At 48.1% G+C, this 15263-nt stretch overlaps 1 protein-coding gene across 1 annotated transcript in view; it reads left to right on the forward strand.

Moving 5' to 3' along the window:
• The window catches only part of ADARB2 (adenosine deaminase RNA specific B2 (inactive)), a 412641-nt gene extending 402195 nt beyond the window's left edge, over positions 1 to 10446 (forward strand). The window contains exons 9-10 of the mRNA XM_045588781.1: positions 6963 to 7141; positions 9766 to 10446. Coding sequence (XP_045444737.1) covers positions 6963 to 7141; positions 9766 to 9942 — 356 coding nt within the window. The 3' untranslated portion in view covers positions 9943 to 10446. The remainder of the gene's footprint in view (positions 1 to 6962; positions 7142 to 9765) is intronic.
• Positions 10447 to 15263: the final 4817 nt, after the last annotated feature.

The raw sequence follows: 15263 nt of genomic DNA on the forward strand, positions 1-15263 counted from the left end.
CGACTTACAACTGTAGACCTACTTTTGCCCCATCTGTACTTGACCAGTTCTACATAGACCAGCCAACACCTATGGGCAAAGCCTGAGGAACACAAGCCTGCATCATGGCTGCCCTGCGCCCGAATCCTTCAGCAAGAGCTGCCTGTCTGAGGAGAGCCACCCTGGAGGTTTGCTTCTGGTCCTTCTCACAAACATGGGGAGAATGACAACAAAAACCGGTGCTTTGCATGCTCATCTTTTGAAAAACATAAAGTGAGATGGAAGCTGATTGTGGATTCTCACCTTCCAGGCTGAGGGGGTGGTGTGTCTGAGCCTCCAACCTCAAGGCTCAGCTTTTATTTTTCTGCATCAAGAAGGGCGGAAATCTGGATAGGACCAATCATGTCTTTGTTTGTGTTGATGACACGTTTAACAGATACGATGTTTAGTACTGAGCATTCTTAGTCCACACTGAAGATTAAGCTTATGATTTGCTCTACAGCCCATGACACTGTCTTGGTGATGAGAATGAGATTTGAGAGACGAACCAAAAGAATTGAATGTTAGAACTATGAGATAAGACTCGTGGCTCACGTTCACATGACAAAAACCACAGGATCAGTGACAGATAGAAAAGAGCCTCAGCCATCTTTCTTCACAGCACATATTGTCCTGAAATAGTAGAAATGACTAGTCAATGTATCAGAAGACTTCAGATTTCATGTTTCATAAGCAACTGGATTTATCAGAGAGAAGTTTGCTGCTTATTGAAACATCTGCCGACAGTAGGCTGTAACTCCCGCCCAACACCACCTCCCGGTCACATTCCAGACGCCCCCTTTAGGGAACAGCAGTGGGTGCGGAGGAGACCTGTTGTCGTTTATAGCCACATTTTTTCGTGGGTTTGAATTTCCAAAATAGTGTCATATTAAGCTGTCAACTCTGGTAGGGAATCTCCAGCCTCTTTAATTCAGGAGAAATTTCTAGTAGTGATGATCATTAAAAGTATCTTGCAAAATAACCCAGTGGGTAGAAGCAAGCATTTTCTTTTATGCAGAGAGTAAGTAATTTGCAATGTTGTCATATTAAAGCAAACACAGAAGTGTTATGGAATAGCCTGCAACTTCTTCATAAATGTTTAAGAGCTTCCAAAAAGCATCCGCCAGGCTCCTTTGTCCTACAGTCACCAGAGGTAGACATTTATCCTCCTGTTCCCTCGAAGGAATTGGAGATTATAGATCTTGTTAGAAAAATCTAAAAGCAATCCTAATATCTTTGCATGAAGATCAAAACATTAGATTTAACAAAGAACTATTTAATAAGATATTTACATACATTAGCACTAATCTCCCTAAGCAAATTAGCTCGTAGCTTATAAAAAATTAAAATGATAGAAAACACTTATTTCAGTTGTCTGGGGAGTTCTATATAAAATATCTGTATATTAGTTAAGTTTCATTTAATTTCTATCATGATTCCAAGGAGTTGTTTTACAAAAGAACTGAACATTAAACTTAATTGCATTGCTCCTGGGAATTTCACCATTTAAGGAAAATATGTCTATTGTCAATACATTTCATTTATCCAAACCTAAAGAAGTTGGTCAACATAAGCCAGGCACTCATTTAATCATTCAACAAATATGTATTGATCTTCATGATGCACCAGCGACAATTTTGCACTGGGGATAGAGCAGTGAATAAATGGTCAAAAATCAATATGCCCTATTACATTTCCATGGGGAAGACAAACAAAGTATAAATGCCTTATAGAAAAGTAATGCAAAGAGGCCCCACCCAGTTCTGCTCAGTGGATAGAGCAGCTGCCCGTGGACTGAAGAGTCACAGGTTCGATCCCAAGGCATACCTCGGCTGCAGGGTCCATTCCCAGCCCTGGTCGGGCGTGTGGGAGACAACCAATCAATGTGTCTCTCTCACATCGATGTTTTTCTCTCTGTCAGTCCCTCTTCCTTCCACTCTCTAAAAATCAATAGAAAAATATCCTCAGGTGAGGATTATCAAAAGATAAAATAAAATAAAATAAATGCAAATAAGAGATTAAAAAGTGACCATCGTGGCCTTGGAGGGGTCAATGGGGGGGAAGTGAGACATATGTAATACTTTAAACAATAATTTTAAAAAGGTATTTATCATGGAAAAATACAAAGTGACCGTCATTCCTATCGGAGGGTTAGGAAAGATCTGAGAGATGACATCTGAGCCAAGTCCTGGAGGCGGAGAGAAGGAGCATGTGGGACAGACACAAAGAAGGAGGGTGGAGCGCAGAACTGAAGGGGTTCCAGAGGCTCAGGAAGCAGGTGAGCTGCAGCTGTGCTTAGAGAAGTTGTCAGCAGTCTGCATCCTTCGGAGCAGGCTGCTGCGGACTCACTGGGCAGCTTAAAATCATTTGTGTGTGTGTGTGTGTGTGTGTGTGTGTATATATATATATATATATATATATATATATATATATATGAGGAAGGGAGAGATGAGAGATGATAGAAACATCAATGATGAGAGAAAATCATGGATTGGATGCCTCCTGCACGCCCCACCCTGGGGATCAAACCCACAACCCAGACAAGTGCCCTTGACCGGAATTGAACCCAGGACCCTTCAGTCTTCAGGCTGACGCTCTATTCACTGAGCCAAACCAGCTAGGGCAAATCTTCTCTATTCTTAAATTTAGATTAAGATGTTTCTACTAAGAGTTAGAGCAAAATAACCCCACAGAAATTTTTCAAAAAAGCAGGCCTGGAAGGGGATAAGACCACCTTAACAAAACCCAGCCAACAGCAGAGGGCGGACACAGACCCACACCTGCAGAGGGCAGGGCTCATGGACACAGACTTTTATAGAACCATACCCAGCAGAGTAAAAGGGATTTAATTAACAAGATGGAAAACGTAGGGGGAGAGATGGAAGCCAGAAAAAAGGGGGAAAAAGGGAAGAAAAGAAAAAAGAACCAAGTGGAAAAGAAAAAAATAACCAAATGGGAATTGCAGAAATAAAGAAAATAAAGCAATGTGTGTGACAGAGGGAAGGTTTAATTGCAAATTAAGCACAGCTGAGGAGGAAATTAGTAAACTGGAACATCATTATGAAGAAGACACTGAGAGTGCAGCACAGAGACCGAGAGAGGATGTGGCTGTCAGGGTTCTCCAGAGAGCAGAACCACCGGGAGGTGCTCATTTTCCTCCTAGAAAAGGATTGGCTCCAATGCTTGTGGGGGCTGGCAAGTCTGAAATCTGCAGGGCAAGCTGTAAGTCTAGAAATTCCAGCTGGAGTTGATGTGTCAGTTGAGTGCAAAGGTGGTCTGTCCCCAGAATTCCTTCCTCTTCAAGGGACCTCAGGCTTGACTTCTAGGGCCATCGCCTGCTTAGCTGAGGCCCACCTGCATAATGGGGGGCGGGGGCGTGCTCTGCTTGACTCAGCCTACTGCACCAGCCCCAGCTAACATACGCTCACAGCAAGGCCAGTTGGTGTTTGGCCAAGGATCTGGCACCTTGGCCCAGCCAAGTTGACACATAAAATTAAGCATCCCAGAGGGAAAATACAAAAAGAAACAAAAGTAAGAGATGGAATGAGAACATATCATCTACATGTAACAAGAGTTGTAGGAGAAGAGAGAGAAATGGAGTGGGAGTGACATTTAAGGACAAAATAACAACTGAGGACTTTGCAGGACAGATGGAAAGCATCCAGCTACAGATCTAAGAAGCACATTATACCCCAAGAAGAATTTTTTTTAAAGATGAAGGTGAGAGCATTCTACACAGACAGAAACGGAACTGATTCAGCTCTAGCCAAGCTCCCACCAAAAGAGACACTAACTGTGTTATTGATATTTGGGCATGAGAGAAATGACCCCACGTGGATAATGCAGAATAGACAGAGGTGAAAGTCACCCACATTTTTATAAAATTTTATAAATCTTGCCTTTTTACTACATTTTGGATACTCTAGTCATTAAATATATATAATTTGAGGCAAAATCAATCATATTCTGCCAAAGTCCCTTTATCCATATCTTTTGAAATAATCATAATCATTACAGAAACCAAGCACCATGTCATTATAAAGTTATAAATAATATATTTCACTTTCCCCACCATGGAGGGAAGGTCCCATTTTTTAGAGTGCCCTGTGAGTCTGTGTACCTTATACTCTGGGGAATACAAACCAGAGTCACTTATGACCACAAATAAGGTCACGTTCCTATTGACGCTGGGAAATCCCTGACAGTCAGTGTGGCAACTCTCATTAGAGCAGACGCCCCAGCTTCCCACATGGGCGACACGGCTGCCACTCTCTGCAGAACCTTCTCATACATATGTGTGGTGTCTGTGCATGGATGTGAATGGGTGTTAATGGTGTGTTTGTGTGTGCAAGTACGTGTGTGTGTGTGTGCTTGTGTGTGTGGTGTGTGCATGTGTGTATGAGGTGTGTGGTATGTATGGGTATGTGTGTGTGAGATGTGTGGTGTGTATGGGTATATGTGTGTACACACGTGTGTGGTGTGTTGTATATGATGTGTGTGCTGTGTATGTATGTGTGTGGTGCATGCAGGTGTGTGGTGTGTGCGGGTTGTGATGTGTGTGGTTTGTGCATGTGCATGCATGTGTATGTGTGTATGTGTGCCCATGAGATCACACAGGTGTCTGGCCATAAATAAAGCTCAAGTGGCCCCTTCTGTCCTGCACCTTTGTGACTCTGTGCACACCTGGAAGCAGCTTCACTTGTTTTACAAATTAAACACCGTGCTGCCCTGTAATGCAGACTTGCCTCACCCCGTGTAAAAATGATAGCCCTGTCTTGTGTAACTGTAATTTGGGGAAAGTGGATTACATGTTAAATATAGTAGTCCCACTAGCTGTGTAAGGAATTCCGTAATGTCTCTCTTACACACTGCTTTCTAAAAGGCATGTAGGGTTTTCTCAAGGTAAGGCATCTAATGGCTACGCGAGCAATGACAGGACTCATTTTCACGCCTGAGCGTGGGTTCACGTTCACTGTTCTAAAACACCGGTGGGAGCAGGAGTGGGCTTGGTGGCCGTGGTGGTGGTAGTCACAGTAGTTGGTGGTTAATTGACGTACCAGAGGCCACACTGCTGGTAAGTTAGGGAAGAGATCTCTGCACAGGCACCATTTCCAGAGCCCACCCTATTAGCACAAACGTGTGCACTGAGTGAAACCTCAGGCCGTCTTCCTGAATGAGTCCACCTCACAGGGGATTTGTGTCAAAGGTGATAGAGCCCTTACCATCCTCCTACAGATATGCTTTAGCATGAAATACTTCTCTATAATGTTCACGTGTGTGGGTAGCCCACGTGTGCATGTACACATGAGCAGAGGTCCGCATGTCTCTGAGCCTGCATGAGCGGTTGCTCTGATAGAATGTCAGAGGTAGTCACCATTTCTAGGACCCTACGAAATCATAAAGGAAAGACTGGTCATCTGTCCTTCACCAGGCTCCACCACCTTTAGGGACACCTCTATTCTCCCACTCTTTGGTGGGCTTCTCTCCAGGTTTCCAAACCGAAGTCCTAGCTGACTGAGGCCGACCCCATGTGCCCGGCGGGGCTCTGCATCCCTCCATTCTCACCAGCCAGTCGTCCCCGAGAGGGGCCTCACTGAGCTCCCCACCACAGTCCCGGCTAGAGCAGTGAACCCTCTCACTTCCACACCCAGCCCTCCCGCAGAAGTGTGGAGGACCGGATTGCTCCTGCCTCAGAAAGGCTCTCTCGGTTCAAAGACCAGTTCCAAAGTCAGGATTAGCGCTGTGATAGGCTGGGTAATAGCCACCCAGCCTCTCTGGAAAGAGGGTCCTGGCAGATGGGATGAAGTTAAAGATTTTGAGATGAGATTATCCTGGGTTAAGTCAGTGGGTCCTACGTGCCATCACAAGTGTCCTTATAAGAGAGAGGCTAAGAGAGATGGGGGGAGAGAGAGAGAGAGTCAACGTCAAAGAAAGACCGAGGAAAAGAGAGGTGGTGCTGGTGAGTGTTTGGATAATAAAGAACTCTCCTGCTGTCACATTGATGGAGAGACCACCTCCAGCTGCACATGGTCTAGCCACTCGGGCTTCCTTACAAAAGAGACTGCATTATGTAGGCCAGCAGTGCTCAGCCTTACTAATGCCAAGACCCTTTAATACAGTTCCTCATGTTGTGGTGACCCCCAACCATAAAATTATTTTTGTTGCTACTTCATAACTGTAATTTTGCTACTGTTAATGAATCGTAATGTAAATATCTGTGTTTTCCAATGGTCTTAGGTGACTCTACTAGCAATTCTCACCTGTGGGTCACGCCCCCCAGGTTGAGAACGGCTGCTGCAGAGCCTAACAGTCACAGCATTAGAAAAGGACATGCATTAGGAAGGATGCCCGAGTGGCTAGGAGGTGAGCAGCTGGAGGTGGTCTCTCCGTCAATGTGACAGCAGGAGAGTTCTTTATTATTCAAACACTCACCAGCACCAACTCTCTCTTAAAAGTAAAAAGTGAGACCTAGCTTGGCCCAGTGGATAGAGCGTCGGCCTGCGGACTGAAGGGTCCCAGGTTCAATTCTGGTCAAGGGCATATGCCCACGTTGCCAGCTCAATCCCCAGTAGGAGGCATGCAGGAGGCAGCTGATCAATGATTCTCTCTCATCATAGATGTTTCTATCTCTCTCTCCCTTCCTGGGATGAGGAAGGGAGAGAGAGATAGAAGGGAGGGAGGGAAGGAAGGAGGATGGAGACCTGACCATCTTCCTCTCTGAAATAAATAAAATAAAATAAAAATTAAGTAAAAAGTGAAAAATTAGTTCCAGCAATAACTGTCTCTGCGAGGCCTCCATTAGGGTCAAGCTGACGGGAAGCCGTAACCTGGCCAGGGGTTAAAGGTGAGGACGGTGCACAGGGCTGTGCCATCCTGGGCAGTCGTCTCCCACGGTCTGGTCCCGGCAGCCTACTGATGCCGCTGCTTCCACTCTCTCCCGACAGGCGTGAGCAGCGCCGAGGCCCGCCAACCCGGGAAGTCTTCCCACTTCAGCGTGAACTGGGTCGTGGGCAGTGCGGACGTGGAGGTCCTGGACGCCACCACGGGGAGGCGGAGCTGCGGGGGCTCCTCCCGGCTCTGCAAGCACGTGCTCGCGGCCCGGTGGGCGCGGCTGTATGGAAAGGTGGGTAACACAGCCAGCCCTGGGCTCCCGCCTGGACACAGGCCAGGGGCCCGAAGAATGCCATTGGGCCTGCAGCCAGTGGGACACATGACTCAAGAACTGGCCCCAGGTGTGTTTCCTTTTCCCAGACTTCCCACACACTTCCGCCAGGCCGAGCCGGGCCAGGCCGGCGGCTTGAGAAGTCAGGTGGAAAAGGGGCTTGTTCGGGACACCTGGGGTGGCCAGCACAGGGCAACATAGGAAAGTCCATAGAAGGCTTTTCAGTTTCGATATCAAGAAACTGGCATTCTGCCAAAACCGGTTTGGCTCAGTGGATAGAGTGTCAGCCTGGGGACTGAAGGGTCCCGGGTTCGATTCCAGTCAAGGGCACATGCCTTGGTTGCAGGCGCATCCCCAGTGGGGAGTGTGCAGGAGGCAGCTGATCGATGTTTCCCTCTCATTGATGTTTCTACCTTTCTATCTCTCTCCCTTCCTCTCTGTAAAAAAAAATCAATAAAATATATAAAAGATAAATTAATTAAAATAGAAAAAAGAAAAGAAACTAGCGCTTAGGAGAGGTGCCTGCAGTGAGGGCCAGAGCGGGTTGCCGCTCCTCTCCAGCCCTGCAGGCTGTGCGTTTCTACGGCGCCAATTCTGGGCTTGCTTTCTCCTCTGTGGATCGGGTCATGATGACATTTCTGGATTCTAAGTTGTGATATGCATTTCCATGTGTTTCCAAAGCATAGCAGATTGCAACCAAAAAAAAAAAAGGAAACAAAAACAAAGAAACACATTAAAACTGCTGCGCTAGTCGTCCCACTTTCTCATCCAGGGAAAAGGAGAGCTGAGGTTGACTTAGCCAGCAGAAGAACAGGACAGGCCTGCTGGTGCTTAAAATGAGCACTGTGTCCACACAGGACCCTGGGAACTGCACACCTCAGCTCTCAGCCTGGCAGTGACCCCGGCAGCCCCACGGACCCTGGGAACCTGGCCTGCTCTGACCCTGCAGCCCGCCTCCCTTCCTGCCTGCTCTGGCACTTTGCACCTTCTACCCGCTGGTGGGGACTGGAAGGTTGGAGCAGGTGCTGACTTGCTAAACGAAGGGGCCTCTTAGATGTCGGTGGCAGAAAGTGGGTGGGCTGGTCTCTCCTCACTGAGCACCCTGCAGGGAGATTGGGAGGCTTTGCCCTCTGGCCCTCCCTGTGCACTCTGACCTCCCCGCTGGGCGGGTTGTCAGGCCCCGTTTGGTCCCACCCTGTGTGGGCTGCAGGCTGTCCCTGTCATGGCTCAGGAGAGGGAACATCCCGTCTCATCGGCCTCCTGTCGGTTAGACTGTAACTCAGAACCTCCTGGCCCTGCCCTACCCTGCTGCTTCAGTTCCCACAGTCATCCCGCACCACCATACCCACCCCAATCTGAGCCTGATCCTCCTCCAAAGAGAAAAACTATACACAGCACTTGTGACTGATAGCAGGCACAGTACCTGTTCATTTTATTCCTTAATCACTCACCCTCTGGGGAAGCCGTTTCCCTAATATGTGGGATTTCCTATGGAATGCTAGACTTGCCTGATAATTCTGATGGTTACTTTTGGAATGAATAATTAACCGTAACTAATACAGGGAATGTTTTTGGAAATTTTAGGAGATATTTGACTTTATCAGTAGGTCAATGTAGGGAGAAAGTGTATTCTGTTTTGAACAGCTCTCTTGAGACATAAACATTGCATCCAGGGTGGGGCAAAAGTAGGCTTAAGGTTATGAGTACGTGAAACACAGTTTGTTCTTGCATTATTATTTATTATTGTATTCTTTTCCATGCAGACAACTGTAAGCCTACTTTTGCCCCATCCTTTATATTTGAGGTGTACAGTTTGATATTGTGATGTAGATACATGTGAAATGACCACACATGTATCAGCTCCACACAGTTACTACCCTGTTTCCCTGAAAATAAGACAGTGTCTTATATTGATTTTTGCTCCCAAAGATGTGCTAGGTCTTATTTTCGGGGGATGTCTTATTTTTCCATGAAGAAGAATACAGTACACATTTATTGTTAAATGAAAATAAAGGAAATTTATTACCTGTATACGGTACGGTAGTACGGTAGTTGTCAACACAAACCAGACAAACTGTGAATCTTACAGTATCAAGAATTTACTCATTTATTCAATGAGAATCATGTCATCATCTTCTGGAACATTCATCATAACAATACAATTTTTTAATTTCCTGGTGAATTTCTTGTGACTCCATTTCTTTCAGAATCAGTGGACCAAATCTCTCATGTTTAGTAGGGGAGGGGGGGGCGCCTTATTTTCGGGGGGATGCCTTATATTTCATCTAGAAGGAAATCTGTAAGTAGGTCTTATTTTCGGAGGATGTCTTATTTTTGAGGAAACACCGTATTTGTGAGTGGATGTGTGTGCGTGTGCGTGTGCGTGTGTGTACATGCAGTGAGAAAATGTAATCTAAGATCAAGTATATTGAAAACAGATTGTAACCAAAAAAGAAACTAAAAACTAAAAACAGACGGTGGAAAGGAGCTGATGTTTGCTTGTCACACACGTGCGGCTGTGCCGTCGCCTCGGGGCCCCGCCTCTGCTCGCTACTCACTCTTCCTCTCTCGCTCCCGCCCCACAGCTGAGCTCGCGGATCCCGAGCCACGGAGACACGCCAGCCATGTACTGTGAGGCCAAGCTGGGGGCGCGCACCTACCAGTCAGTGAAGCAGCAGCTGTTCAAAGCGTTTCAGAAGGCAGGCCTGGGCACCTGGGTGAGGAAGCCGCCCGAGCAGGACCAGTTCCTACTCACCCTCTGAGCGGCCGCCCCGGGCTCCCGGACACAGCGAGAAGCCTGCGGAGGCCGGGCGGGAGTGAGGAGCAACGAGACTGTGCTGCCCGGGGCTGTGTGTTCCTTGTCCTTTGGTGTCCCAGGAATACGCGAGCGTGCGATGAGCAACTAGGCTTGAAGTAGGAACGTGCTGCTTCTCGGAGGGCTACTCCCAGGCTGCTGGAACCCGCCCGCCCGCCACACCCACAGGCACGAGTGCGGCTCCCTCTCCTTGGTGTGTCAGAGGGGACAGGACTGTTCCAGCTGCAGGGGTCTGAGCTGCAGCCTCGAAAGGTGGCACCGGGGCATCACCAGTTAGAAACCAACCTCAGGCGCCGTTCACTCCCTGTTCCCCTCGCCGACACGCTGCTCGAGCGTGGCACTTGGTTCTCACTAGCACAAGGTTATAGATACTTCGAGATAAGCCACAAGGGAAGAGAAAAGCCATGCGCTCCTCCCCAAAGAAGCCAGTAAGGACGTCCTCTCCTTGTCACCATTCGTTCAGTGTTTGACTCTGTCTCCTCTCAAAAAGCATTCGGGATGCATGACCTTAGCTCCTAAAACAGGGCCCGAGAAGCGAGGCCCCTGCTGTAGAGCAGAGGCACCAGAGGTGACAAAACGACCCCTGAACTTCCCAGGACCCGAGTGTCCCGGGCGGTGCCGGGCCCGCTGGGCTTTTCCCTGCTCGGCACCGCTGGCAGATAATGGGGCTTGAGCTGTGTAAGGGCAGCCACCACCCCACAGCCTCCCACCTGGTAACGAGGGAACCCCATCCCAGACCGAATTCTGACTTGGGAACTAAATTGTTCTTAGAAAGCAAGCACCAAACACTCCCAAACAACCTCGACTCTGAGCTTGAGCGCCCGCCAACTCTCTGTTCCTTTAGATCAGTGTTTCCCAAAGTGTGGTATGCGTACCCCCAGGGGTACGGGAAGTTTGGTGGGGGTACGTGTTGCACTGGAGTTTGGTGGGGGTACGCTTTGCACCGTGCTTAGCTGCGCCTAATTCTATGTTCTCATGAGTACGAGGGGTACTCAGCGTTACGAAAATTATAGAAGGGGTACACATGTCAAAAGTTTGGGAAACACTGCTTTAGGTCAACCCTCTCAACATCTTGCATGACAGAAGGAATTCATTGAAAGCAGCTGTGCAAATGCAGGAGGTAGGATCCTATCCCCTCCAGAGCAGGCAGCAGACGGCAGAGTCCTCCTGCAAACGCTGGACGAGGCCAGGGCACCATCCTGAGAGTCAGGGGTGGGACAATACAAAGCGAGGTGCCCCCCTAATATACTGTAGTCAGTCCGTGCCCTTTGAACTGTTGCTGTGATCCCTTGAGAGCTCATTTCTAACACCCTTCATGCTCGTTGACGGGTCTCTAATATCTCCAGTTACAAGCCCTGTATCTGAACCCATTGTGCTAAGTAGCAAAGCTTAGTAGTAGCCAGCTCTCATATCTGGGCTGCCCGTCAGTAATCCCAGCTGCCCCCCTCCCCCCTCCCACCCCCGCCAGGTGGGAGCACCTTGGGGACACAGGCTCCCACTTAATCCAGGAAACACAAGCATAACATCAGGCTCTATATATTCTGGCACAAAATACAGATGTCACACCAGTGAGTCAAAAATGAAACAAGCTGAATTGTAGGTATTTGTTCAAAGATAATAAGTAGAGACATTAGTCTGGAAATAGAAGCTTTTCCTGGAATTTCCTATCACGTCAAATGTATCCCTCCTGTTTTTTAGAAAGGAAAAGGGCACTGAAGTAGATTACTTCTTCAAGATTAAGTTTCAAAAGATATGAAAATGTTTTGCAAATATGGCTCGCATTAATCACTCATAAAAATTGAAATGAAATCTTAAGTTAGTACAAAAGCCGTGATAAAACGGCCAGTTTATATTATTAGTTTCTGACGATCTGATGCGTCATCAGGACGGGGGTTAAAGAACCAAAAGTCTTGAGAGCTGATTGACGATTTAGACTCTCAGCCGCCATGTCTGGAGTTCGACAGCAGCGGGCGTGGGCGATCTGGGTTGGCGTCTGTGGCCTGAACCTGAGCTGCCAGCATCCTCACCTGCTGCCTGGAGAAGTGTGCATACGCTTTACACTGTCGGCTCCAAATAGCACTCCCTCTCCCAGGGAACAAGCACTGGCGGCAGCAGTCCTGACCGCCACAGGAGAAATGCCAGCTAGCCGGAGGCCGGACCAGCCTTCAAATAGCACAGTCGGTCCAGTCCAATTCCAGGCACCTGGGTGGCATTCTCCGGCCCCACAAAGACCACACCCACAACTCCTGAACTGCACTAGTGTGGTCACAAGTCATTTTGCCTAAGGCACCGGCTCTCTGGAAACAACCTCAAACTTCACTAAACTATAAACTTCTGCTTCCCGAGAAAGCCACACACCAACGCTGCTGTCCCCATCAGCACCAAAAACTCAGAGTCGTCTGCTAGGCGCACAGGGAAGCTTCAGAGGAGCGATGAGGCTCTGCAGAGGTTGACAGAGAGCAGGTTCCAGTGTAGCGGGAAGTCTGTCCAACAGCCTGACACGCCGCCGCCGAGGCGCCTGTCGTGACTGGGACGTGAAGAAGGAGCCCAGGGAGGAGGAGACACTGCAGGCTGCGGGCACCCAAGGGAGGGCAGCCAAGGGAGGTGCGTGAGCCGACCAGAAGCACCTGCCGAGAGCCCAGGCTCAGAGTGCTGCCAGGAAGGCCCCGGAGCGGCTGGAGGGGCGGTCGTCAGCCCAGAGACAGAAGGTCTCGCAGGGAGCCCGAGGACTTCACTCTCTCTTCAAAGTCCAAAAGGACATCCCAACGCTGCGTTAGGCCGGGTCTCCCCTGAATTTGCCAAATAGAAAATCTGATGAACTGGAGTCCTGAGAGGAGCCCACATCCACCTGACCACCTGAGGTTTCCGTGAGGACGACGAAACAGGAGCAGGTGGCGTGTAACGTTTAGTCACCCTGAAAACGTGACGAGCAAAACAGAGGGAAGATGGACAGACGTAAAGTCAGGGTCTCCCCAGGTTACACCCACCACCCCACCGCCCATCGGGATGGGCTCAGCATCACCATCCTGCAGCACCGAGGGCTCGATCCTTCCCACCTTCTGTATGTATCTCTTTAGCCCACATACTGAACTGCAAGTGCAATCCACACCCTCCTTATCAGCCTCCAGAGCACGTGTTGCTCTCCTGCTGGAAGATAAGCCCTGGAAGCTTCCCTGCCTGGTTCTCAGCTGGAGGGCTCGCCGGGGAGAAGGCCCCGGGTCACCTGGGCTCGGCCTGCCCCGCTCCAGCGCAGGTTCACGCAACCTGCGACGGCACGTTATGGGACTTGGGATTTCTTTGGGTTTAGTTTTTGCCAGGGAAAGGATTTGCGGGTCTGTAACTATGGTTTGTTTTTATTCCTTGTGGTTCTCTTTGAGTCTGTATATATTTTTCTTGCCATCACTGGTCTTGCTCCTCAGACACATCCAATTGTGTTACTTTTCAAGCAAACACAGCACATAGTTTTCCCACATAATTTCCTTTTCAGGCGAAGCTGTTCTTATCAATAAAGTTAAACGTGTGTTTTTTCCTTTGATTTGCTGCTTACCACACCTGGAGAGCCATAGACAGTAAATACATGATATAGCAATGCCCAGAGTAGAAAAGTTAGAGTATTTTGATGAAATCCTATTTTTAGATTATAAAATTTAAAATGTGTCTATATATCTTGTTTTAAGAATTTAAAAAGACATTTAAAACTTAGACATTTTTAATTTGGGGAAACTTCTACACCCATTTTTTTTTTTTAAAGCCATTCTAATGACATCTTCTGTGCATTTGGCCCAAAATACAATAAACATCACTTTCTAGTAGAGACCAAAGGGGAGTTTGGGGCCATCTTTCTGTGCTCCAGCGCTGACTGCTAACTGGGCAAACCGGTGGGTCTGTGCTGGTTTATCCACTGCCTTCCTGAGCAGAGTTCACAGAGCCCGTCGCTCTACCCAGGATCAGGACAGGCCGCACCGCTCGCATTCCCAGCTCTGAGTTCATGTGGAGTTCGGGGTAGAGTGAGAAGCTGGAAGCTGTGTTTCAGGAAGGGCTGTACAACCATCGGGCAGCATTGAGCTGGGACAAGACCCCTCTGAGGTCTTGCTGGCAGTTCATGCTCAGGCACGGTGATGAGACACGTGGGGCCGCCTAGGGACAGGGCTCAGGTGGGAGACTGACAACCTACAGAGCTAGGGACCGCTTGCCGCTGTCCATGGTCCTAACCCGGTTGCCGCCTGGAGCATTGCGTTTCTGGGGCCACTGGAATCAGATGAAGGGTAGCAGACTGAAGGAGAGCCGGATGCAGAATGATGGCTTTGGAAAACAAATGCAGCACCCAGGATTCTGGGAATCCAGACAGAGAGATGACCATCGTTACCTCTGTCCCCTTTTCCTCTCACCAGTGCTGCTTCTCTGATTTTCTTTCTCATATTTCCTCTCTCTCCCCTTCCTGTTCCCTTTCTTATTGCCTGTCCTTCCCTATCCAGACACCTCTGACTCCTGAGATTCAAGTCTCGGGCAGATGTCTGCCTTGAGCTCCACTCAGCTGATCTGTGTGAATCGGCTGGGCGCACAGGACGAGGCAGAAGCCCCATGTGACTTCTTGTCCAGAGGGCTTCACGAGAGTTCTTTTCTGGGCTCCTGGAATATGTCTGCTCAGTCTGACCTTCACCAAAGGGGACAATGATGGCCACATCCCTATAAATTTAGACCAGAGGGCACCACTCCTGTGGAAAACTGCAGACAGTATCAAACCCTGGAGAAAGAAATACCTTACTTCCCAACTCAGCATTTCAAAGACAAGTCGGAGGGACCCAATATCCTCTAAGGTACAGATAAAAGACCTGGGTTCTAGGGCCCCTTTTCACACAGGCACTAGATTTCTATCTCTCTGCAGTGTGTGCATCAGTAAAAACAGGAGAAAAACACTAACCCAGCAGTGCCCAGTGAACTTTCTGCTAATTTTCAGCATTTTTTTAAGCAAAATAAACTTAATGAATAGTATTCTTAAGAGAAGGTTTGTACATAAAAAGCATGACTGAATGGCAACATTGTACCAATGGATGTACATTTGTAATATTTGTAAAAAAAAAAAATCCAAAATCTTAAAATATGAATTTACATATGTTAATTTTCCTCTAAGTTCTGTACATTGCACTTCAGTGATATCTGATAAGTGAATGTTTCTGTTAAGTGAATAAAAATATCCAGTAAAATTTTGCTTGCTTTCGTAGGTTGTTGGGCCTTTTTCATGGAGCAGCTTTCGGGGAAATTCTGCAG

The sequence above is a fragment of the Pipistrellus kuhlii genome, unplaced genomic scaffold (assembly GCF_014108245.1).
Source record: "Pipistrellus kuhlii isolate mPipKuh1 unplaced genomic scaffold, mPipKuh1.p scaffold_m20_p_1, whole genome shotgun sequence".
In the NCBI taxonomy this organism is placed as follows: Eukaryota; Metazoa; Chordata; class Mammalia; order Chiroptera; family Vespertilionidae; genus Pipistrellus; species Pipistrellus kuhlii.